The 24,458-nt window shown below is 30.9% G+C and overlaps 3 protein-coding genes across 5 annotated transcripts; 1 reads left to right on the top strand and 2 right to left on the bottom strand.

Annotated features, from left to right (window-relative positions):
- Positions 1-1,058: 1,058 nt before the first annotated feature.
- On the top strand, positions 1,059-6,620 carry LOC127288627 (peptidyl-prolyl cis-trans isomerase-like 1). Its single transcript, XM_051316206.1, has 6 exons — positions 1,059-1,336; positions 1,905-2,038; positions 2,127-2,216; positions 4,009-4,116; positions 4,494-4,594; positions 6,475-6,620. Exons 1-6 carry the CDS (start codon positions 1,266-1,268, stop codon positions 6,502-6,504), a joined length of 534 nt encoding a protein of 177 aa, XP_051172163.1. The 5' UTR covers positions 1,059-1,265; the 3' UTR covers positions 6,505-6,620.
- On the bottom strand, positions 4,697-14,882 carry LOC127288625 (nuclear pore complex protein DDB_G0274915-like). 2 transcript variants are annotated; one of them, XM_051316203.1, is made up of 6 exons: positions 13,953-14,882; positions 12,048-12,628; positions 11,383-11,892; positions 8,021-10,273; positions 6,450-6,648; positions 4,697-5,465 (listed from the first exon to the last, which is right to left on the bottom strand). In XM_051316203.1, exons 1-5 carry the CDS (start codon positions 14,738-14,740, stop codon positions 6,458-6,460), a joined length of 4,323 nt encoding a protein of 1,440 aa, XP_051172160.1. In that variant the 5' UTR covers positions 14,741-14,882; the 3' UTR covers positions 4,697-5,465; positions 6,450-6,457. The 2 variants fall into 2 exon arrangements, with proteins under 2 accessions (XP_051172160.1, XP_051172159.1); XM_051316202.1 differs by having other exon boundaries at positions 4,697-6,648.
- Positions 14,883-19,086: 4,204 nt separating this feature from the next.
- On the bottom strand, positions 19,087-22,006 carry LOC127288618 (putative methyltransferase C9orf114 homolog). Of its 2 annotated transcripts, none has more exons than XM_051316182.1 (2): positions 21,845-22,006; positions 19,087-20,606 (listed from the first exon to the last, which is right to left on the bottom strand). In XM_051316182.1, the coding sequence occupies exon 2, from the start codon at positions 20,598-20,600 to the stop codon at positions 19,497-19,499; it is 1,104 nt and encodes a 367-aa protein (XP_051172139.1). In that variant the 5' UTR covers positions 20,601-20,606; positions 21,845-22,006; the 3' UTR covers positions 19,087-19,496. The 2 variants fall into 2 exon arrangements, with proteins under 2 accessions (XP_051172139.1, XP_051172140.1); XM_051316183.1 differs by having other exon boundaries at positions 21,698-21,846.
- Between the last annotated feature and the right edge of the window lie 2,452 nt (positions 22,007-24,458).

Here is a 24,458-nt window from a genome sequence, read left to right as displayed (position 1 = left end):
AAAAAACTACCTACAATCATAAAATTTAATGAAGTAAATCAAAATTCATTTTACGTCAAGAAATGGAAAGAAATGTCAGGACTTATAAGAAAAAAAATTTTGAGTTAATTTTTATTATTTTATGTTATTTAGATGTTATTCTAATAAGTATCTAAGTCAGAAAAAAATATATTCGATTTGTATTTTTGAATATTTTCTTCTATTTGCCATTGCTTCATCCACTATAAATTCAATTTTTTGTATTTTTGATCTTAAAAAATTCGTAACTTTTTTATTGTAGCCTCTATTGAAAAGTGTTTAAAAAAAATTTGTCATTTTAGGAGTATTTTTAGGGAAAAAGAGTAGAAAATTTAAAAAAAGAAAAATTTAAAAATTTGAATTTTTTCAAAATTCTAAATTTGAATAACTTTTTTGTTGTAAAATTTTACATTTCAAAACAATTCACAAAAAAATGATGTTACTCGTTATAAGAAAATCCATTGGTATACATAAGTGACAAAGAATATTTTAATCATAATTGACACAACATAATTAAATTTTTTCGGCTTTTCAAGTGGCGGCGGTTATGTTGGGGATATAGAATTGATTTATCAACATTTACACCGCCAATTGTAACTATTGGTTTTAATTTATGTTTTTCTTATTATCACTTTTTCGATAGGTTTTTTCTTGGGTTTTCGTTGTTATTACCGTCAACAATCGAACTAATAGTTTTACAAGTTTATTAAATTTAAAAATTAACTTAGCTAAATTATTTTTGCTGTATTAACTAATTATGAGCTGGCTTAACTAAAAAATCACTACTTATATAACATCAAACTCATTTTTTTCTGTGTATAAATAAATGATAATGTGAAAATTAGAAATATACCTATTATTAATTTATTACTCCACTGATGCAGAATTATTATTATTATTATTTTAAAACAACCATTGCAGTGAAAGTTGGACGCGCGCTTACGCGCGTGTAATTTTGCTAGTTTTGATATTAAAATTTAGCGCGTTGATATTCCCAATTCGAGATATCGAAAGTAAAGTCGAGCGAGAGACGCTCGTTATAAAATAATACTACTACTACTACGTAACAACACATGGCTCTGAGAAGTAGACTCATTTATACATTGAATTAAAGTAAAATTTAAATAATTTTTTTTAAAGAAGAAGAAGAAGCTTTCTGCTTTACTGGTGGAAAACCACAATAATAAAATTAAGATTCTTAATTAGTGAAAAATGTATTAAGTGGTATCGCATTAATTGATTTAATTATGGCAGTAACAACAGCTTCTGGAATTCCTGACAAACATTGGCAACCACCATTTGTTTCCCTTGAAACATCGTAAGTTAACAACATTACAAATAAATTTAATGTATTAATAATTTTTAATTATTTGTCATTGAAGATAAAAATTAACTATTAAATTGTTTTTACATTAACGTAATTGTACTTTTCATCCCATAACCTCCAAATGTTGCCAATCAAAATCATTGAAAACTATGTATTAATTTTAAATAAATCTACTAAGAACAACAAAATAAATAATAATAAATAGAAATAAAAAGGAAATAATTTAAAGAAAATATAAATATTATAAACTAATGACATACTTTCCTGAATTATATCATTTATCCGCTCGACGTGCACTCGTCTCTATTACAAGCGGTTGCCAAAAATCTCTTTTCAAAAACTATCCGATACTGATGCTAAGAATATACTTATCACAAAATATGAAGTTAAAAAAAACGGTGTCGAAAGCGAGAAATGTCTACGAATGACTAATAGTTTAGATATTTTATAAAATCATAGGCATTTCGCGAATTGACTGATATCTTCGAGTTTCACATATAGGCCAAAAACTTCATTTTGTATCGAAGTTCAAAATTCAAAATTTTATTTATCCTTGCAGAATGGGAGAAATAATTATTGAACTCTATTGGAAACATGCACCAATTACTTGTAGAAATTTTGCAGAACTTGCTAGACGTGGATATTACAATGGCACAAAATTCCATAGGATAATTAGAGATTTTATGATTCAAGGTAATAAATATTTCCTTTTAAAATACCTTTCTTTTTGTTTTTCAAATTTTTGTCAATTCTGTTCAACAAAAATAATTTTTATATCTAGGAGGGGATCCAACCGGGACAGGAAAAGGAGGAGTGTCCATTTATGGAGAATGTTTTGATGATGAAATTCATGATGATTTGAAACACGCTGGTAATTAAAGTAATTTTTTATTTTGTATATTAAAATTTACTTCGGTGGATGTTTTAGAAGTTTTTGAAAATAGGTTGCTATTGACAAATTCTTAAAACCACTCTTTTTCGTGACTAGTTGCACAATATAGGGGAGAGTGGGAAGTTGTGCTCCGGGTTTTGTTTTTCGTTCAAAACAGAGTCAGTTGGGGTAAATGGGGACAAGAGGTATTGGAGCTTAATTTTCAGTTATAAAATTAAATTCAACGTCAATATTTTAACCTCAGATCATATACAAGAGGTTTTGAGTATTGACAAGCTTTTATCTTGACAATTGGCAGCAAGATAAAAAAAGTTATCGCTCAATGCGTAAAAACTTGATAATCAAAGTGAAACTGTATCAGTATTTTGTCTCGCATTTCAAAGAAAACAGACTTAAAAATTATAGAAAAATTTTTTCTTCTTCCTTATGACTCCCATAATAAAAATTCACTTGAATTTTTAATTTTTGTCAATTTGGTTAATAATAATAAGCTGTCCCCATTTACTCTGAGTTTTCAAATTTTTTGGGTAAATGGGGACAGCTTGTTATTATTAACCAAATTGACAAAAATTCAAGTGAATTTCTGTTATGGAAATCATAAGGAATAAAAAAAAATTTTGTATGATTTTTAAATCTGTTTTATTTTCAAATGCGAGACAAAATACAGAAATAAAAAAAAATAAATAAAAGACATAAACCAAACAAATTTAATCAATTTATCAGAACATTTTTAAGTTCGTCCGCCATATCACAAATTTTTTTCAAGTTTTTATCCCTTAATACAATAATATACTTAAGGAAACTTTTTTCTTACACCTTTCTTAGAAACTATGCTGACCCCATTTACCCCAAATTTTAGGAAATTTTCTAAATCTTGGGGTAAATGGGGACAGTCAGTTTCATGCGTTTAAAGCTTATCTAAATTTTTTTTCTGCTACATAAAATTAATCCTGGGAATGTAAATAACAACTTAAAAAAAACCGCAAACATTTTGTACATTCCTTTTAAAGGAAGAAACTTACATAATTTGTGAAAAATAGGGATTTTGTCCCCATTATGCTCCAGCGTTGAAAATTGAAGAAAGAAACCTATTTTTTTAGAATATTCTTTATTTAAATTATGAAATGTGAAAAAGTAAGATAATTTACATAAAATAAAGTAATAGATAAGATAATAAAATATTAATTTTAGACAATTACATAAAATAAAATTATTTTAAAAATAATTGAATTAAGCTAGGTAATTAATTTCATTTATAGTGAATACAGGTGAAAAAAGTCTCATTTCACTGAAGAACAATATTCAAATTGCAGAAGACATTCTAATTCTTCATACATAAAGCAAAATAAAAATAGAGTGTATATTAGAATTAAAAACTTAAATATGATGTGAGGCACAACTCCCCATTTTCTACATTTTCAAAATAGTCATAGAATAATTAATATATCGAATGTTTATGCGTTTTTTTTTTTGTACGTCGAAAAGTTATTAATTACAGATAATTTTTATGCGTTAAATATTGTGATCATTTTGAACATATTAGTGGAAATGACCTGAACATAAAGAGACAAAAAAAACTTTTCACATTTCGTGACTTATTGATTTATATATTTTTAACCTTTGGCAAAATAATTTTGCATAAAATATATAAATATATTTCAGAAATCAATTTTCAGCCTCAGTTTCGAATTGAGTTTATAAATTATAAATTAACATTAATTAGTAAAAATGAATCATAATTTTAAATAGAACCAAATTGATTTGATTGTAGGAGCTGGAATTTTGTCGATGGCTAATTCTGGTCCAGATTCAAATGGATCTCAATTTTTTATTACACTGGCTCCAACTCAATGGTTAGATGGAAAACATGCCATTTTTGGTAAGTTCAATGCGAATTTTTCAATTAAGTAATATAGCAAGAGTATGATTTAAAATTTAATGTAAAATTTTTAGTTTCGAATTAAAAATAAAAAATCTCGATGAAATTTATTAAATTTTTTTCTATCCGTAGGAAATGTTCTCAAAAACATGAAAAACATAATTTTATTAATATAAAATCAATTTGTGAAAAATGGCACGCATTTAAAAAATACTCAATTTGTACTTGAAATTATTTAATATTTCAATTTTTTAGTGAGAAATTTAAATTTATTTGTTGTATATAATATAATTAATAAAGTACAGAATGAATATAAAAGAGAAAATGAATTAAAAAATAAATGTAGACATGAAATTGAAATATTTTTCGATTTTCAGGACGAATTCACAGTGGAATGGCAATTGTAAAAAGAATTGGACTTGTAGAAACTGATAAAAATGATAGACCGATCGACGACGTTAAAATAGTGAAATCATCAGTAAGAAATTCTTAAAAATCGACTTTTACACTGTTATATTTTTATAGCCATAAGTTTTTATTTAATAAAAAAAACCATGAAAAACATTTTAAAAATTCAGTATTAATATGAGAATATGATTTATTTCTCCGCTTACATACGATAATCATTTGTAATATTAATAATAATATATTACTAATCGCCATATTACAATATATGTTAAAAATTATTATTCCTCACACGAGCTGACAAAATATAAACGGAGCTAAATTACTCTTTCCTTAATTCTAATATCATACAGCTTTGAAAAACTGAAAAAATTTCCTTACGTAAATTCCAGTTTCCCTTTCTTTCTTCTATTTATGATATAAATCATACGCAAATTAAACTAACAAAATTAATGTATGCATTTTTTATCGCATGTGGTCTTGAAATTCAACTTATACTCTAAGAGTGCCGCATATAAATTCTTTCTTCTTCGTGATTCTAAAATCAGACAACTTTGTTTTCTCTTTGAGAATGAAACAGGCGATTTCCTTGATTCAATCTAATCATATGTAACTCATCAACTATACAATCATATTTTCGTTGGTTTTTTTTCTTTTTAAACTAACGATTCATTCGCTAAATACTCGCACATATTTACATTTGTTTCTATTACGTTAACAATTTTAAAAAATAAACAACCACCTCTTTCTATCTCGCAGCAGTGAAAAATATTTTAATCCACGATTGGAAAATTCAAGACACATTTTCATTCCGAAGAAGAAAGCTTTTTGTTACCCTATTATATTTTTTTCGATGTTTTACATCTGCTCATATAATTTTTTTTGCAATATTTCAGTGTTAATTTGCATTTGAATCTGCAAATTTAATCTTTTATATAGCTTATCTGAAATATAAAACAAAATTCAATGTAATTAACTAAAAATAATTGGTGAATTCAATTCTATACATGATATTATCGTCAAACGTATGCGTTTATTTCTTCTACTAAATACCATTAACTACATTGCAACCAATATAACAAACAAATGCTGATATCGCAAGGACGCAACTACTAATGAAGGAGAAAACAATTTTATTTTATAAATTGAAACACAATCTTGCCTCAATATTTACAATTATACAAAGAAAAATTAATTCTCTAATGTTTTTGTTTGAATTCACTGCCTAATATTTCACGGTAATATTCTGTGATTTATTTAATTGTCTAATATCAAACCAACTTTTTATTTCGTTAGTATTTTCTTCTTCTTTGTAAGCAAAAAATCGCAATCAAAAAGGGTATTCTTAAATTTACGCTTACACACTCTTTTTCAATAATAAAAAAAATAATTGTATATTTGTTTTAAGTAACAAGTGCGTATAAGTAATTCACTATTATTTGGGTACTCAGAATATTGTATGTGTCAAGGAAATAATGAATTCTCATAATAGAAAGATACGTGCATTGAAGAAAATTACTAAAGAGAAAAAAACTTGAAAAAAACACTTAAAAGTCAAATATTAAAGCAACAATCTTTATAAAAGAATTTTCTTTTATCACTTAATAATTAGTGAAATGTTTTGGATATATATAAATTCGTTTGACTATTAAAACTTTCGAGAAGAGTTGTTTATATGTGATAAAAATACAACATAAAAATCATACTCTTTTCCTCTTTCTCTCTGACCTCTTTCTGATATATATTCCAATATATATTAATTTAATCAGCAACTAGAATTTAGTTGCGTCATTGCGTATAATTTCGAATTACATAAAAATTATTATATACAACATACGTTTGAGCATTTTCGGCACTAAACTTAAATAGGAAAAAAATTAAAGACTGGCTTCAGCATGAAAAAAATAACAATAAAAAATTAAATTTACATTCTCCATCATCTTTGTCTTCTAGATCGTGCAGTTCTCGATCTTGGAGCAGTAGAACCCGTTCCAATACTAAACATTCCACCAGCAGGAGCTGTGAAATTACTTGTTCCTGGTGCCGGTGCATTAAAAGTTGTTGTCGTTGATGCGCCAAAATTAATACTTGGTCCTGCTGAAGGTGCCGTGAAATTAAAACCTGAAGCTGAAAAATTCAACAAGATACTTATTAAATTTCCCTTAAGAAAATTAATTTAGAAGTAAGAAAGTATTAAAAATAAAAACAATAATTAGGTTACCGAGAATTTGCAAAAATAAGAGGAGGGTCATTGTTTAAAACAATTTTTTGGAGTATATTTACTTCATTCTAGACAATAAATCTTTCGAATTTCATATTTCTACCCGCTGTCTTTTTATACGGGGGTAATTTTTGAGAAAAATGTGTATAAAAATTAAAAATCATTATTAAAAAATTGTTTTTTAGATTTATTATTTATAATAAACCCTTATGAAGAGAATGCCGTTTGAATTTTCAATTTATTCCTTCCTTTTGTCAAAATATATTCATCCTAGTTAAAAATTTGTTAAAACAATTGATTTTAAGAAATTCGGAAATCGTCACAAATATAAAACTTTCTATAAGGAACCAAAAACATATTAAAATTTTGCAAAATTATTTTAAAAATTTGTGAAATTTCAAAAAACAATTATTATGAAGTTTGTGATAATTGAATTAACTATTAATTAACATCGGTTAATAGGAATTTTAATAATGAATATTTTTTTAAAATTAATAGTAAATTCAATTATTATTATTTTTTTCCCTTTAATAATTAAAGGGACCATATAATTGATATTTTAATGAAAATCTTAATAAGATAAAACCGTTTACCTTAGAAATTTTGTTCCTAAAATAATGAAATAAATTTTTTTTTCAATATCAGTTTTTTATGAACAAAAAAAAAAAAATTTTTTTAATTTTTTAAGACAAAAATAATTTTTAAGTACTATGTTCCAAGACGAGAAAAACCTATTTTTTTTTGTTTTTAAATTTGTCAACTGGATTTCGAGATAATTTTTTTTGTTTAAGACAGCCAAAAATTGCACTTGTTTATATCTTTAACAAGTAATTTTTTTGTTCTAATAATTTCAGAAACTTTTTTTGATCTCAGTAGGTGTAAAAATACTATTGGGGCATTGTATGGGAAATTTTCATTGAAAATTTTTTTTTATCCGAAACATTTTTTTTCGAAATCTATATGAAAAATAAGGAAATACGTATTTTTTATTTTTTTATTTGATGAAAATGAAGAAAGTTATGATTTTTTGAAATTTAACGACAACGAAGAAAGTGTGTTTTTGGAACATTTTTTAATTTGTTCATTTTTTCTCAAATTTTTCAAATACGTATTCATTTGTTTAAAAGGAAATTATGGTAAAGGCTAATGGGAAATATAAAATTGAAGATTATATAAAATTTTGGTCAAATGGAAATTTTGACAAGTAAGTTTTAGAGTATTTTCATACGCCCTATTTGAAACTACACTTAAAATTGAAATTATCTAAAAATTATTTACCTGGTTTAGCAACAGGTGATCCAAATTGGAAGGGAGTTGCGGCATTATTGTTATTACTGGTATTGGTACTCGCTCCACCAAAGGAGAACGTTGACCCTGGCTGTGTTTGATTCTGACTCGTTCCAAATGTGAATGCTCCACTCGCGTTTGCATTAGTGCTATTTCCATTAGTGTTACTATTGGCAGCAGCTCCAAACGCCGGACCTGGTGTGCTTGTTCCAAAGACACTTCCAGCCTGCGTGCCAAAACCCGTTGTAGAACTACTTCCAAAAGATGGTGTATTATTGTTATTACTTCCCGCACCGAAACTAATTCCTGTACTTGCATTATTATTATTATTATTATTATTATTTTGTGTCTGAAAACTGTTATTTGCACCGCTGCCAAATGCAGAAGATGTTGCGGTCGTTCCGAAAGCAGGAGTGTTTGCGATTGTTGTACTAAATCCAAAACTGGAGTTTTGACTGACAGCAGGTGTTGTTCCTGTGTTTTGTGCTCCAAACAGTGTCGTTGATGTTGCACTGCCAAAAGCTGATGTAGCACTGTTTCCCGGACTCGTTGCATTAAATCCGCCAGGATTCGTCGAAGCCGTTCCAAAAAGAGACGTTCCGGTATTAGCAAAAGTCGACGATGTCGAACCAAAAGCAGGAGGTTTTGTCTGACTGAATATATTGGAAGTACCTCCCAACATTGGATTGGAGGAAGTTACATTTGTGGCAACATTGGTGCCAAATGGTGTCGATGCCGAATCTGCATTTGCACCTTGATTACCCTGACTGAACAAGTTTGAAGTTGTAGTATTGACATTACTGTTGGTGAACAAACTCGGAGTGCTTGTTGTTGATGTGCCAAAAGTTGGCGTCGAATTGGACACAAAAATAGACGAGGCTGTTGTTTTCGGTGTTCTGAAAGCACTCGGTGTCGCGGAAGATGCGTTACCGAAAATTGGTTGACTGTTGATCGATTTAAATGACACTGCAGTTGTCGAAGTTGTAGTACCAAACAACGATGATGTCGTTGTCGGTATGCCGAAAGATTTCACTTCATTCGCATTTGAAGTGCCGAAGTTTAAACTGCAATTACTTCCTGCTCCGAAGGAAGGACTTGTGAAACTTGGAGTGCTTTTCGTGGCCAATCCGAAAGCTGGCGCAGCTGTTGTTGGGTTTATTGGATTTCCAGCGATCAAAGTTGATGATGATGAGTTGTTTGCTCCAAAAATTGGCGCTGAGCCTGTAGTCGTCGAAAAAGAAAATCCCGGTTTGCTGACGGATGTATTGCCAAATGAGAAGGTCGACGTTTTACTTTCTGTGGATGTTGTCTCCACTTTATTCAAGTTTGAAGCACTCGAAGTTGGAGTCGCGTTTGTGGGAAAGGAAAAGCTCGTGGTAGCTAATCCAAACGGTGCGGTGGGTTGGGTTTTCGGTATATTTTCCATCGGTTTGCTTGCTCCAAAGGAGAAAGTTGGCGTCAACGAAGTCGTACTTGTCGAATTGAAATTAGGTGCAGAAAAGGTTGAACTTGGAAGGGAGATTGGGGTATTTTCACTATTCACTGCTGTATTTTGACCAAAAGTTTGCGCGGGTTCTGGGGATTTCGCCACGGCACCAAAAGTGAAAGACGGTGTCGTAACACTCTGAGTGGTATTCAAATTCTGAGACGTAGCCAGATTCGTATTTTGTAAAGAAGAAAAATTCACATTTTGAGAAGGAGCAGAAACAACTGAATTCTGAGTGACGGGTAAACTTAGATTCGTCTTTAAATCTTGAGGAGTTTTACTGGAGAATATTGAAGTCGTATTTTCTGTTTTGGATGCCATGAAATTAGAAGCACACGAAATATCCTCTTTCGAACTATCCACGATATTGGAAGTAGGAGCCAATATTGGAATTGTAGAGGTACTGGTTTCCAATGTAAAAGTAGAGGCAGTCCCACTAGAAGCGGTACTGGGCAAAAAACCAACCGCTGGAGTGTCTGGTGTTTCAATCGCTTGAGGTTTAGAGACAACATTTTCTGTGGATAAAGATGACGATGATACGGAACTAGGGAGATTGAATGTCACTCGTTTGTTCGGTGACTTCTTAGTTACACCTTTCTTCAGGATTGGCACAACAGGCGAGGAAATCGGGGAAGTATTGACGTTTGTCGTTACTGTCGTTGAACTCAAAGTGGTAAAAGGCGTTGATGTTGGGTCACAAACATTATTCTTCTCCTCTCCAGCTTGAATAACAACATCGGGATTAATTTTACTTGCACCTGAAATAAATATTGAAACGAAAATTACTAAAACTATATACAAATTTAATTTCTTTATTAAAATAATTAACTTCTTTAAAACTTTAAGACAATTAACGTTTTTTTTTGTTTATCTTACAAAAGTAGTACCTAGAAATAGTGAAACGGAAAAAGTAATATGAACTTAAAAAAATATATATAAAATATATTATGTAAAAAATGATTTTAACAAAAAGCAAATAGTTATGTTATGTTCGCTTAAGAGAAAATAATAATTTCGCTAAATACCATCAAAATTACACACTCCAAAAGTTTCGTGCTGTTGTAAAAATTTCACTTTTCTTTTCAAGTTAATACACGTAATTTTTATAAATTGAAGTTCGTCCTTCAGGCTTAATCTTGTTCGATTAACTTCAACTTTAAAAAATTACATGTATTAACATAAAAAGAAAAGTGAAAATTTAGATGTTCCCTAAGTTTCGCACTTTTTCATTTTTCTGAAAAAAGTTTTGTATTAAAGTTCAATTATTACCGGACACTGCGATAATAAATTTCAGAAGGGCTACGTTATAGATTTTTAGAATTAATCAAATTTCAAGAGATTTTAAATTGACAATTTTTATAAATTTAAATTGCTGAAATTTTTTTTTAAAATAATTTTAGGCAATAATTGAATTTGAGTATTTTTAATTGACTAGTGTTTTAAATAATTTAATTTTCCAAGAATTTCATTACAATTATTGAAAATAATTAATTTTAGACTTTTTAGAATCAAATTTTTAAAATAATTAAAGTTTGGAAGAGCTGCAATTTGTACTAAAAAAAAGTCATAAGTATTTTGTTTTTAATTTAATGAATTAATTAATTTTTACTTTGATTTTGTAAAATGAGTTGAAAAAGTCGTACGATTCGAAGCCTGAATAAGGTCCCGAACGTTCAATTTTTGATTATATTTTTTTCATGTAAAGAAGAAAGAAAATTTAATCCATAATTTTACGATTAATGAACTAAGAAAATGTTGAAGTTTAACATTTCAAAATTAGATTTTTTAAATTTGACCTCAATAGCTCTGAGACGAAATTCAATGGACCTAAGAAAATAAATAAAATTAAGTGCAAAACAGAAATTACCTTTTCCGGAAATGGCGTCAAACATACTCTGAAGCCTGGCTCGCATGCTAGTTTGTCGCATATTAACAATATCCATCTTCTTAATTTCATCCTGGTCAGCCATGGAAAATTTGTCTTTCACATTACTTTGTTGCTCGATAATAGTTCGCAATTTATCATTATTCTGCGGTGCTGGTCGCATGAACAACTTATCGGACAGTTTCACTGGACTGGTGGGTGATTTCGGCTTTTTCAAAATAGTCGGTCTCTTAATTTCCCAAGCATCTGGTGATTTATTTTGCTCCTCAGCTTGCGATACATTGATACTGACAATTTCTTTCGGTAAGACCTCTTTTTTTGATTTCGCCTCAAAATTCATGGGAACATTAACGACCGTCAACGGTTCACTTGTGTGTCGTTCAATAAATTTTGGCGCTTCCTGCGAAACGGTGGTAAAGCCTTCACTGGGATATTTTTTCAATGACTTGAAATGCTTCTCGATGTCTGGAGTGTTACTGCGCGATATATCAGCTGAAAACGAAAACTTTAATTAAATATTTTCTATTATTTTACTGCAAAATATATTATTTCATTAATAGAGTAAAAGTTTTAATTTTTTTTTCATTTAAAAATAACTGAAAATTGAGAAAGAATACTTTTAAAATGAGTCGTTTAATTAAACTTACTGGCTTTTCTCTTAACTCCGGAAAAGACGTGAACACTGGAGCTGAATGAATTTAAAATATCATTACAGGACTGGCCCTTGGTACGTTTCAGTGGCCTTGAACCTGAATGAGATGGCGAGAGTTCCTCGTCTGACTTAGAAGATTCATCCCTAGCACGTTTCTGTGTCATTTCTTCCAAATTTTCCAATTCATCGCTATAAATAACATCCGTGCGTTGCTTTTTCACAAAATCGGATGTAACGTCCTCCCTGGAAGCGTGTCGTTTTAGAGAAATCTCTCTAAGCGCTTGAACAACATTGGGAGATGATATTTGACTATCAGAATGGCACGTCATGCTCAACATTTTGCGTCTCTCCGAAGGTGAATATCTTATTGCTTCCGGTTGTGCGATTCTAACTGTAACTGGCATTCGCATTTTAGCGGTTTTTGTATTTATTAATGGAGTCGGAGAAGCATTGAGATTGACTTTTGGAAAATGGCCCATTCCATATTGTGGTTGTTGAAGTAATTTACTGCTTATTTCCGAGGCATATTTTGATAATCTTGTAGTTAAACCTGGCGATGTCACGTCCGTATAAACTCTGAAATATTGATTAAAATAAATATTTATCAAATTGCAGACAAATTGCCTGAACAAAATTGCTTTTGATTCAAACATTGTTTTTATAAATTAATTTTAATGTAAGGCACCACATAACATTTTTCAAAATAAAAATACTTGAATAATTTTGATTACTTATCATTGAAATTTTTTTTACAATCTTTCTTAATGATTTTTTAGAATCTCTCTGATGGGTTTTCAAAAATTTTAATTTCTAAAAAAAGAAAGGAAAAAATGAATTGAAATTTCATTAATCTTTTCTCTTAAATATTGAACTACGTTCAAAATTTTGACTATTTTTCATCGACAATTTTTTTACACGGGTTTTTAATTATTCTCTCATATGGGTTTCGAAAAAAATTATTTTTTTAAAAAACACAAATTCTAAAATGGTCAAAAATTAAAAAAATTCCTTTTTTGGACCACCTTGTATGTTTTTAGAATCTCAATTCATTAAAATACAAAAAAATTTATTATTATATTAAATATTTTTTAAAAATTAATGTACTTTTAATATTCTTTTATTAATAACAATAAATTCATTAAAATTTAAACTTTTTTAACAGCACTTTTAATTTCTTTGACAAGATTATTTAAAGTATATTCAATGGCTGTAATATTTATTAAAAAATAAATAATACATTTATTTATTATTGTTTATTAAAAATACTATCAATTTTTATTAAAAAAGAAAAATAATAAAAATAATTAAATATTGAAAATACAAAAATTTACTTTTGTTTTTAAATTCTCATCATACTGATAGTTTTTTATTTGTGTAATCTTTTTATATTACTTTAAAATATTTTCTGTCAATTTTTTAAATATTTTGGTCTCTTTTTCCTCTTCACACTTTCATCTCTAAAAATTGACTTTATAAAATCATCTCTGAAACTTTAGAAATATATGCACATCATCAATTTTATGATTTCTTTTCATTTTTTAAATATTTTTTCCCCAAATTTTTAATGCCAAATAAAATTCCCTGATTTTTCCAGGTATTCAGAATTTTTTTTTATAAAGAAAAAATAATTGAAATTGAGAAATTTAATTTTTGGCACATGAATTTTCAAATTGAATGAAATGAGGTGAACAATACATAATGATTGTCAGTGTAAACTAATGACTTTAAAATTACAGCTTAATCGTTAATTAATGAATGTCTAGACGAACGTGTCGTCCCACTTTGATGCCAATTCAAAAGTCTAGACGGTAAAATAGACATTTTAGGGATTAACAACTTGTAAATTGTTATAAAGAAAAATAAAAATGTTACAAGAAAAATATCAAGTGGAAAAACTTACTTAGTGTCAATATTGTATCTTGTTGATGCCAAAAGTGGTCCAGCTACAGTCTGAACAGTCTTGACTCCGGCAGCTTTTGCACGCATTTTCGGACTGATGCTTGTTCCCCAGGGTGATCCTTCTGGACTGAAAAATGTCTCATCACGGGACAATGTGTGATTTCGACCTTGCAGCGGTGAAACCTTGGTCGGTGAATTTCGAATCGAGACATTCTGCGGTTCACCATTCGGCACATTCTCCTTTCTCCAAGGGACTAGAGGTGTTGATGTGTACTTTACCAAAGATTCATTACTTTCGACGTATCTGGTATGTTCGTTCCAGTCGTCGATTTGCTGGAACTTTTCCTTTGGAATTGGACTCAATTGATTAACATTTGTACTTGAAAACGATGATGATGATGGATCCCTAGCTTTGACGAGTGACTCACTGCTGAGATGATAAGAGCTTCTTCGAGAACGGTTCATGTTGGAACTGTGACTCGAGTTGAATCGTTGGCGATAGTAACGTTTTCCGGCGTTTACGAAATCACGAATGTACCGCGTGAGAAGAACGCTGACTTGTTCAATGATGCTACTGATGTCTAGTATAACTCTTCTCGCGAAACGGAATACTAACAAATTATAAGGGGACACAAGACTGTCGTTCACAAGGAGGGAGTAACACGTGTTCACTACTAAAAAAAGTAAAATCGCGAGGACGAGAATCAGTCCCCAGGCGTTGTAGAGGACCACTGACCCGATAAACACACTTAACAAACCGACTGCACCGCGGTTGCCTATTTCCCACATATTATTTCAAAAAGATAACCTCTCCATGTTTGAAAACAGCACAATCACCGAGTCACCGGAAGTTGGCTGCGTTCTTCTCGTCCCAGGAATGCAATAATGCAAATGCAATTGAAATGCATCAACAGTGTTGCCAATTCTGTAACAATTATCTGACATACTGCGCATGCGTGGGTTAGTTAATTAGGTAGTTCAAGTTGGGGGGGGGGGAATTAAAGATGGACGAAAGCCGAACGACATCTTTAAGGAGCGTTCACATTGGAATTAAGGTGCTTTTATACCTTGGTTTTTTGCGAACAATGAATTTTCATGGACGAATCACTGAATTTGATTGGCTTTGGAAAACATTCCATTTCTGCCATCTTAAAAAAAAGGGCCCGTCCCATGTAGGCTTAAAAGCTTCGGCGACAGGTGTATAACATATGTGAGTGAAAGAGAGAATGTTATCTGCTTATCTCTTTTACTCACATGATTTTCACTCGTCGAAAACTAAGAAAGTATAAAAGCACCTTTATATGACAGAAAAAATTAATTTTTAAATATCTCGATTAAATAAAAATTTTCAACCTAAAGGCGCTTGTATACCTCACCAATCCCGAGAATACTTCTGTCGTGTACGATTGGAGTAAAAGAGACAAAAGATATTTCTGTCTCTTTTACTCTAATGATACGCACGACGCAAGTGACGTCATCAAAGCATTAATACCATTCGCGAACAAAAAGTTGGTTTATGATTTTAAGACACTGATTTTTTTAATTATGGCCTCAGCACAACTGGTCGGATACGGGATATGTAAGTTCCCGCAACCGTCTTTAATTGTCAGTTGAAAAAACGGTTCCGCCAATGTTTCGCGAAACCGTTTTTCAACGCACAATTAAAGACGGTTGCGGGAACTTATATATCCCGTATCCGACTTGCGTACCTGACTCAGTTGTGCTTAAGCCATTATAAATATGTTGTTCATTAATTTTTCTTTAATTCAATTGAAATTATTAAAAGCCGTCGAGAAACATGCGTATAAAGGTGCTTTTATACCTCAAATTTCGATCAGATGAACATTATTTCTGGACCGTGAAAATGCGTGAAAAGTCATTTTCACGGCGGGTATTTTTGAATTGTTTTAAACAAAAAATGTTTTTTTAAGAAATATAATATTAAATATGTAAGAACACTTTAAAATAGTGATAGGAAGATGATTTGATTGAAAAATTTAACAAATTTTGCTTTAAAACGTTTTCTGCTACAAGAAAGTATAAAATGACGATGTTTGTGAAATGGTTTGTACAGTGCTTCTTCCTTGTGAGTGTCTCTCAGAGTTTTGTTTATGTTATGTCGTTTCTTTTTAACTTGTAATAAATAATGAGTGCTGAAAATAAATCGGTAAGTTGAAATGTTTATCAAATAAATTTAAATTCTACTAATCGTTTCGAATAACTGAAAGAAACATGTACACATGTACACTGTACAAACCATTTCACAAACATCGTCATTTTACACTTTCTTGTAGCAGAAACGTTTTAAAGCAAAATTTGCTATATTTTTTAATCAAATAATTTTTCTATCACTATTTTAAAGTGTTCTTACATATTAAAACAATTATTTAATATTATATTACTTAAAAAAACATTTTTTGTTTAAAACAATTCAAAAATACCCGCCGTGAAAATGACTTTTCACGCATTTTCACGGTCCAGAAATAATGTTCATCTGATCGAAATTTGAGGTATAAAAGCACCTTTAAAAATTGTAAAGTTTGAAAACAGGGATAAAGGCGCATTCAGACCTCTCGGCTGCCTGCCTGCTGCAGTTGCCATGGTAACTTAATGGGAGTGAGTGAAACAGACGAAAAATTTAAATTTTCTGCTTTACTCACTCTTATCATGTTGCCATGGTAACTACAGCAGGCAGGCAGGCAGCCGAGAGGTCCCCTTTAAGCTGAGTCTACATTGGGCAAGTTAGTACGTGAACATGTACGTGCTTACGTCACAATTTTATGCATGTGGGTGACGTCAGCACGTTCACGTTCACGTCGCGTCCTAACGTTCTCAATGTAGACTCAGTGTGCAGTCCCATGACGGCGTGAATGCAGAATGCACAGTTGAAAATTATGAGAGTGAAAAGGATAGCGATATCTTTCCATCTCTTTGAACTCATGGTTTTCAACTTTGCATTCTGCATTCTCGCCGTCAAAGGACTGCACCCTCAGCTTACAGTTTAGCATTGGTGACGTCATACATTACGCTTACGAATGCTCTTAAGTTATATTGAAGACGCACCATAAAGTCGGTTCTCTAAAGGCGTTTCTCCAATAAGATCCTAAACTCTTGCGTTGCGTATGCGTTGCGTCGGTTGCTATTGGCAACCTATGCTAAAATCAACGCGTCAGTCACGCAACGCAAGAGTTTAGGATCATATTGGAGAAACGCATTAGGGGCCATTCATTAATTACGTAAGGACGATTTTGGCTAATTTTGACCCCCCCTACCCCCATGTAAGGATACATAAGATTTTTCAGACCCCCCCTCCCCCTTCTTACGTAAGTTTTTAACAATATTAATGTAATTAAAAAATTAATTACATCAATACAAATGGAAAATACTAGGCAAAATCTTACGTAAGATTAGCTTCTACCCCCCACCCCCCACGTAAAACCATGTAGAGATTTTATAAACCCCCCCTCCCCCTAAGGACCCTTACGTAATTAATGAATTGCCCCTTAAGTCGGCTCTACAATCCATGGTACGCGTTCACGTACACGTTCAATGTAGAGCCAACTGTAGAACCGACTTTAGGGCCTGTCCAGAATAGACCAAAAACATGAACATATAAGTAACGTATCCATTTAAAATACATTGTGACGTTACGTAAACGTTCATGTTTTTGGTATATTCTGGACAGGCCCTCAGGTTGGATCCAGAATAGACTCACTCTAGCATATATATAATATATATGATGTATTCCACTCAAAGTGAAAGTCCATTTTCAATTGCATCTCCGATTTTTTTTCTTTTATTAGTACTAATTGAGACTAGCTTCCATGAATTTTTTCAAATTTTTTTAGCAAGCCGTTTTCGAGTTATGGAATTTTGAAAATTGAAGAATTTTCATGACTTAATTTTTGAATGCTCATAACTTCCTTAAAAATGCATCAATTTTAAAAGTTTTTCTTTCAAAATGTGTGTTTTTAAAGGTGCTTATATACCTCAAATTTCGATCAGATGAACATTATTTCTGGACCGTGAAAATGCGTGAAAAGTCATTTTCACGGCGGGTATTTTTGAATTGTTTTAAACAAAAAATGTTTTTTTTAAGAAATATAATATTAAATAATTGTTTTAATATGTAAGAACACTTTAAAATAGTGATAAAAAGATGATTTGATTGAAAAATTTAGCAAATATTGCTTTAAAACGTTTCTGCTACAAGAAAGTGTAAAATGACGATGTTTGTGAAATGGTTCGTACAGTGTACATGTGTACATGTGCCTTTCAGTTATTCGAAACAATTAGTTGAATTTAAATTTATTTGATAAACATTTCAACTTAACGATTTATTTTCAGCACTCATTATTTATTACAAGTTAAAAAGAACCGACATAACATAAACAAAACTCTGAGAGACACTAACAAGGAAGAAGCACTGTACAAACCATTTCACAAACATCGTCATTTTACACTTTCTTGTAGCAGAAAACGTTTTAAAGCAAAATTTGCTAAATTTTTTAATCAAATCATCTCTCTATCATTATTTTAAAGTGTTCTTACATACTAAAACAATTATTTAATATTATATTTCTTAAAAAAAACATTTTTTGTTTAAAACAATTCAAAAATACCCGCCGTGAAAATGACTTTTCACGCATTTTCACGGTCCAGAAATAATGTTCATCTGATCGAAATTTGAGGTATATAAGCACCTTAAACGTACTTTTCAAAAAAAATCGATTTTTTTTTAAACGATATTACTATCAAATTTTTTAGTTTTAATGATAAAAAGTCATTTTTCTCATTTTCTCATCCATAACCATAAAAAAGTCCCAAAATTAATGGTTTTTTTTCGTTTATTTGGTAAAATATGCAAAATTAAAAAAAATGTATTTTAATAAGATCTATCCATGTGATTTCACCGTAATAATAAAAACATGTTTCTTAGCGGGAATTTCAAAATGCAGTATTTGTTGAAAATGGAGAAATAATGTGCATATTTGAATTGAGCCTCAGATTCGAATTCAGCGACCCTAAAGTTGGAACCAACTTAAAAACATGCATTTTACTATAGGGTACACGCGCTGGGAATCGGCAAGAACTGTCCTGTTTTATAGGGTAGGCTATTAAGTATTTCAATTCAATTTGTTTCATAATTTATTACAATTACTTTATTAAATTTCATTTACAATAAATAAATTCTTTGCAAGTTTATATTGTCAGAAAATAAATTATGCAAAACATGAGGAACAATAATATAAGGTGATTTTCATAAAATGAACATTAATTTAGATACTTTTGTAAGCAAAAATCTTATTTTTCTTTTTCTAATTTAAAAATTCGACTTTTGTTCGATAGTCATCGAGATATCTTCATGCAATGTGTTTTTAAAGAAAGGAGGTTTATGAGAAAATAAATAATATTCAAAACACAGAATAATTGTTAATGGGGTCGCTCTTAGATTTTTTTATTTTTCAACAATAGTATATTATGAATAATGTGAAAAAGATTAAATGTCCAGATTTTAACAGTAATTAATCCATAAAATTAAAATTTATGAATTGTTTATAAAATTATTGTCCGAAAATTGTTGATTATCAACTGGACAATGTATTGGAGATAACTTGTGCCTTAATTCAGCAAGTGAGATGAGAATAGCTTCCTCAGTTCGAATAATCCGCGAAGCTTGCTCGGGACAAGTATTAAAATATTTGTTGAATAACAAAGCAGGATCATGGGTATTTAAAACAGGATCTTGTTCAATAGCTGATTCTAATCCAGAAAGTCCTCCAAAAACGATTAAAGAATGATGATATTTCAAGCTATGAGAAGGGATATCATCAATACATGAGCCTTTATCCGATGTACCAATAGATAAATCATAACCTGCTGTATAGGGGCACTTTGTGAAAATTTCACTTATACAATTTGCTAAACGAACTGAATAACCCCAGTAAATCCCAGTTTCCGACCTAGGCAACTTAGGAGATACAACAATGCCGTTTAATTTTTTTAAATTCACATCTTCTTGACAAAGTTTAACTGTCACTCTTATCCCAGGAGTCAGAACCTTGTCAACATAAACGTCATTAAAGAGTCCTACATTTACTTGAGAACCCTTACCAACTTTATTTGGCTTATTCTTTACGACACCTTCACGGAAAAGAGAAATGTCTTGTTGTCTCAAATGATGAGGAGCATCAAGAGGATTTAATAAACCAGCAAATTGAAGGTCTTTATGTAATGGAAAAAAATATTTACGTAAATATTGAGGACATTCAAGGTACTGTAATATTCTAGCCAATTGTAGACAAGAAGTACTCTCTTCACTATAAGTCGATTTTTCGTTTACTTTCGTGTCGCCTTTGTCGTCAAAAACAACAATTTCGTCCACTTTATATATGCAAGCGGCACGCGCAATTTGACCCGCAAGATAAGTTCGTAATTCAGGAGTCTGAGCATTGTCTAAAATTGATCCTGGCACAGCAATGCTAACTGTTGATACACCATTCTTGTTTACACCACCTTTTACCTCATCTTCATCACTAACTACATTCCGTTTGCATTTTTTCTCTAACTTTTGTTCCATTCGATTTTTTCGCTTTTCTTTGTGCTTTGCATTGTGTTCAATCCAGTTTTTCTTTAAGTTTCCTGACATATTTTCCTGCAAAACAATCACATTGATTACATTTCGTTTCATATTTTAAATAAATAAACAAAATTTTTTGTTTTCATAGATAGATAAAATTTGAAATAAGCAGAAATATTACTGTCAGAGATAACAATCTTTATTTTGACCCACTTAAATTTAAATTATTAAAAGAGGTTATATTTTTTTTTCTTGCATCATTTGGGTCCAAAAAACATATAAGGTGGTCAAAAAAAGAAAATTTTAATTTTTGACCATTTTAGAATTTTTATTTTTTGAAAAAATTAATATTTTTGAAAATCCATGCGAGAGATTCTAAAGAATCATTAAAAAAGTGTGGAAAAAATTTGACGATGAAAAATATTTAAAATTGTTAAAGAAGATACATATTTAATAGAAGAGTGCAATGATGTTTTAACTGATATTTTACATTCTTTTCTTGAAAAAATTAAAATTTTTGAAAATCCATGCTAGAGATTCTTAAGAATCATTAAAAAAGCGTGGAAAAAATTGACGAAGAAAAATAGTCAAAATTGAAAAAGAAGATAGATATTTAAAATATTAAATTTTTTAAGAATATAATTTCTAAAATGGTAAAAAATTAAAATTTTATTTTTCTTACCATCGTGTATGTTTTTAGAACCCAAATGATGCAAGAAAAAAAATATATCTTCCTACGATCATTAAAATGTAAAGGATTCAAAATGAAAGTTGTGACTCCCCTTAAAATTTTTAACTATGAACCACTTGAGTAATAGCAAAATCAATAAACAAAATAAAAAGAAATACATATTGAAGATTATTTTCTTTCTCACAAACAAAATTTTAAATACAATATAAAATATAAAGATACCGATCACATCAATTGAGCTGTCGGATCAAAGAAGGGCACATAACCCATTTGAATTACATTAGTTATGTGCCCTTCTTTGATCCGGCAGCTCAATTTAAACCGTGATCCTGATCAGAGTGATTCAAATTATAGGTTATGTTTACGACAGTTTTACCATGTTCCTTTTTATTTTCATGAAATAGAAATAAGTTTTTATTCAATATTTTAGATGTAACGAAAACTTAATAATTAATGATTTGTATAGAATTCATACCCTTTGTGAATTTTCACTTAAAAATTTTAAAACATAACCTACAGACGTAAATATATATCACTCTTTTAGAACAAACATTATAACACATTCATCAAATTAAACATCGAAAAACATTTTGTAGGATTATTAAGAAATAGCAAACAAAACCTTTTTGATAGTATTTATCCGATTCTTGCCGTTATTTAAATGGAAAAAGAATTAAAATCAATCTTTATTTACATCTTGCTTATTTAAATCTATTAAGTCCACGGTCGATAGACAGGTCCTGAATCTTATAATGTTGAGTAGGGGTCTCGCGGTGAAACTCGCCTACAGGTGGCTACATGTCGAAAAGTCCACTTTTTCTTCTTTCCATCAAAAGAGAAGGGTCGTTTCTGAATTGGGATTTTTAGCAAATTTTTGATAAAGTGTTTACTCGGGAAGCATGCAGTGGGCCGTTCCAAATTAGGACTTTTGTAGCAATTTTGATTAGTTTCCTAATCAAAATCAAAACAAGGACATTGCATACTTCTCGAGTATACACTTTCTCAAAAGTGCGAGGCCGTTTCCGAATTGTGATTTTTGTCGCACTTTTGATAAAGTGTATACTTGGGAAGTATGCAGTGACCTTTTTTTCGCACGGAAAAACAAGGACACTTCATACTTCCCGAGTATACACTTTATCAAAAGTGCGCTAAAAATACCACTTCGACAAAAATCCCAATTCAGAAACGGCCGTGTCTTTGTTATACCGTGCAAAAAAGGACACTGCAAAAGGCGAGGGGGAATTTACTAGTTAAAAACGTGTACACTTGACTACCGGTAATACACCTCATAATTACCCTTATTACCAAGTATTACACGTTATTACAAAGTATTACACATTTATTACATAGTATTACACATTATTACAGAGATATTACAGACTTTTTTGCGTTATTACAGCACCGTAATAACGCATTATTACACGGTATTACACAAGTATTACAGGAAGTGTATACACTTGACTACCTGAGTAAATTCCCCCTCGGCAAAAGACCTAAGCGCGAAACTTACATATCCTGTATCCGACTTGCGTACCCGACTCAGTTGTGCTTAGGCCAATACTTCCCGAGTATACTCTTTAAGGCGTTTCTCCAATATGATCCTAAACTCTTGCGTTGCGTGACTGACGCGTTGATTTTAGCATAGGTTGCCAATAGCAACCGACGCAACGCATACGCAACGCAAGAGTTTAGGATCTTATTGGAAAAACGCCTTTAAGGCCTTTCTCCAATATGTTCCTAAATGTTTGCGTTGCGGAACTGACGCGTTGGTTCGCAAGTGCAGTGAAGTCATCAAAGCATTGATACCAATCACGAACAAAAAGTTTGGTTTATGTTCCTCTTATCCCTGTTTTCCAACTTTAAAATTTTTAATGCAAATGTTTCTCGACGGCCTTTAATAATTTTAATTGAATTAAAGAACATTTTTACGCAAACATTTAGGAACATATTGGAGAAAGGCCTTAAGGCTTAAGCAGAATAGATTATTGAACGGGAACGCAATCGTGAACGGAAACGTAAGAATGAGTGAAAGAAGAATAAAGATATTTGATATCCTTTTCTTACACATTCTTACGTTTCCGTTTACGATTGCGTTCCCGTTCAAGAATCTATTCTGCTTAGGCCTTAGGGCCCCATTGGAGCTTTAAAGGTGGTTCCTGAACAGGTACAAAAGCCAAGTACAAGTGCAAGTCCAAAAGAAAATCCCATGAGTGCGAAAGAGTTAGGTAGTCTATGTATCTCTCTTGCATTCATGGGATTTGCATTTGGACTTGCACTTATAGGGATCTGAAATCATAGGGAATTATGGGGAAACTGACCCCGTTGCGTCAGTAGTCTTGATTTTTTATCTCTTTCTTCTACATATATTTTAAAAAGGATGAAACGAAAAATGGCTGACACAACGGGGTCGTCACCAGATGGCGTATCGCAGTATTTCAGATCCCAATACTTGGCTTTTGCACCTATTCTGGAACCGCCTTTACACTTATGACCTTGGCCGTTTCCGAAATGGAATTTTTAGCACATTTTTGATAAAGTGTATACTTGGGAAGTATGCAGTGTCCTTTTTTTCGCACGGAAAAACAAGGACACTGCATACATCCCGAGTATACACTTTATCAAAAATGTGCTAAAAATCCCAATTCGGAAACGGCCTTATAGATTCTTCAGCAATAAGGCCAACGCACAATAGATTCAGGAAAGTCGTTCGCGAACGAGATGCATGAGATAGAAAAGGACACGAATATATCTCTGTCCTTTTCTAACTCATGTGTCACGCTTGCAAATTATAATTATTTAATATAATATATTTAAAATTAATTTATTCTTTATATTTTTTAAAAATATTTTAAATTCTCATCAAACGCTCACAAGTTTTCGGTATTGGCGAATCAAACCGACAGTGGTGCCGTCCTGGTGTATAGCAAGAGAACTAGATTTAGTGGGAACAAAATTTTTAAAATCCATGGAAAAGCGAAAAATTATTTTAATAATTAATTCACTAATGGAGTGAAATAACTATTAGTAAATTAATTATTAAAATAATTTTTCGCTTTTCCATGCATTTTAAAAATTTTGTTTCCACTAAATCTAGTCCTTCCGCTATGCACCAGGACGGCGCCATTGTCGGTTTGATTCGCCAATATACGCCCTCGGGTATCACACGGAGACCCCGCGAACTATTACAAGATTCCGGACTTGTTTATACGATCTCATAGTATCTCATCTCTGTGAAT

The sequence above is a fragment of the Leptopilina boulardi genome, unplaced genomic scaffold (genome assembly GCF_019393585.1).
Source record: "Leptopilina boulardi isolate dan_hultmark-lab unplaced genomic scaffold, ZJU_Lbou_2.1 LbouV2_392, whole genome shotgun sequence".
Classification (NCBI taxonomy): Eukaryota; Metazoa; Arthropoda; class Insecta; order Hymenoptera; family Figitidae; genus Leptopilina; species Leptopilina boulardi.
The sequence above is the reverse complement of the archived record's forward strand: the minus strand, read 5'-3'. Positions and strand labels throughout refer to the sequence as shown.

What these genes read in the sequence shown, in the direction of transcription:
- LOC127288627 (XM_051316206.1), top strand. Translation starts at nt 1,266, where the DNA reads ATGGCAGTAACAACAGCTTCTGGAATTCCTGACAAACATTGGCAACCA. An exon ending in TAGAGATTTTATGATTCAAG is followed by an intron (nt 2,039 to 2,126) that starts GTAATAAATATT and finishes TTTTATATCTAG; the next exon opens with GAGGGGATCCAACCGGGACA. An exon ending in TTAAAATAGTGAAATCATCA is followed by an intron (nt 4,595 to 6,474) that starts GTAAGAAATTCT and finishes TTTGTCTTCTAG; the next exon opens with ATCGTGCAGTTCTCGATCTT.
- LOC127288625 (XM_051316202.1), bottom strand. Translation starts at nt 14,740, where the DNA reads ATGTGGGAAATAGGCAACCGCGGTGCAGTCGGTTTGTTAAGTGTGTTT. An exon ending in CGGAGTTAAGAGAAAAGCCA is followed by an intron (nt 11,893 to 12,047) that starts GTAAGTTTAATT and finishes TTTCGTTTTCAG; the next exon opens with CTGATATATCGCGCAGTAAC. An exon ending in ATCACCTGTTGCTAAACCAG is followed by an intron (nt 6,649 to 8,020) that starts GTAAATAATTTT and finishes TGAATTTTTCAG; the next exon opens with CTTCAGGTTTTAATTTCACG.
- LOC127288618 (XM_051316182.1), bottom strand. Translation starts at nt 20,600, where the DNA reads ATGTCAGGAAACTTAAAGAAAAACTGGATTGAACACAATGCAAAGCAC.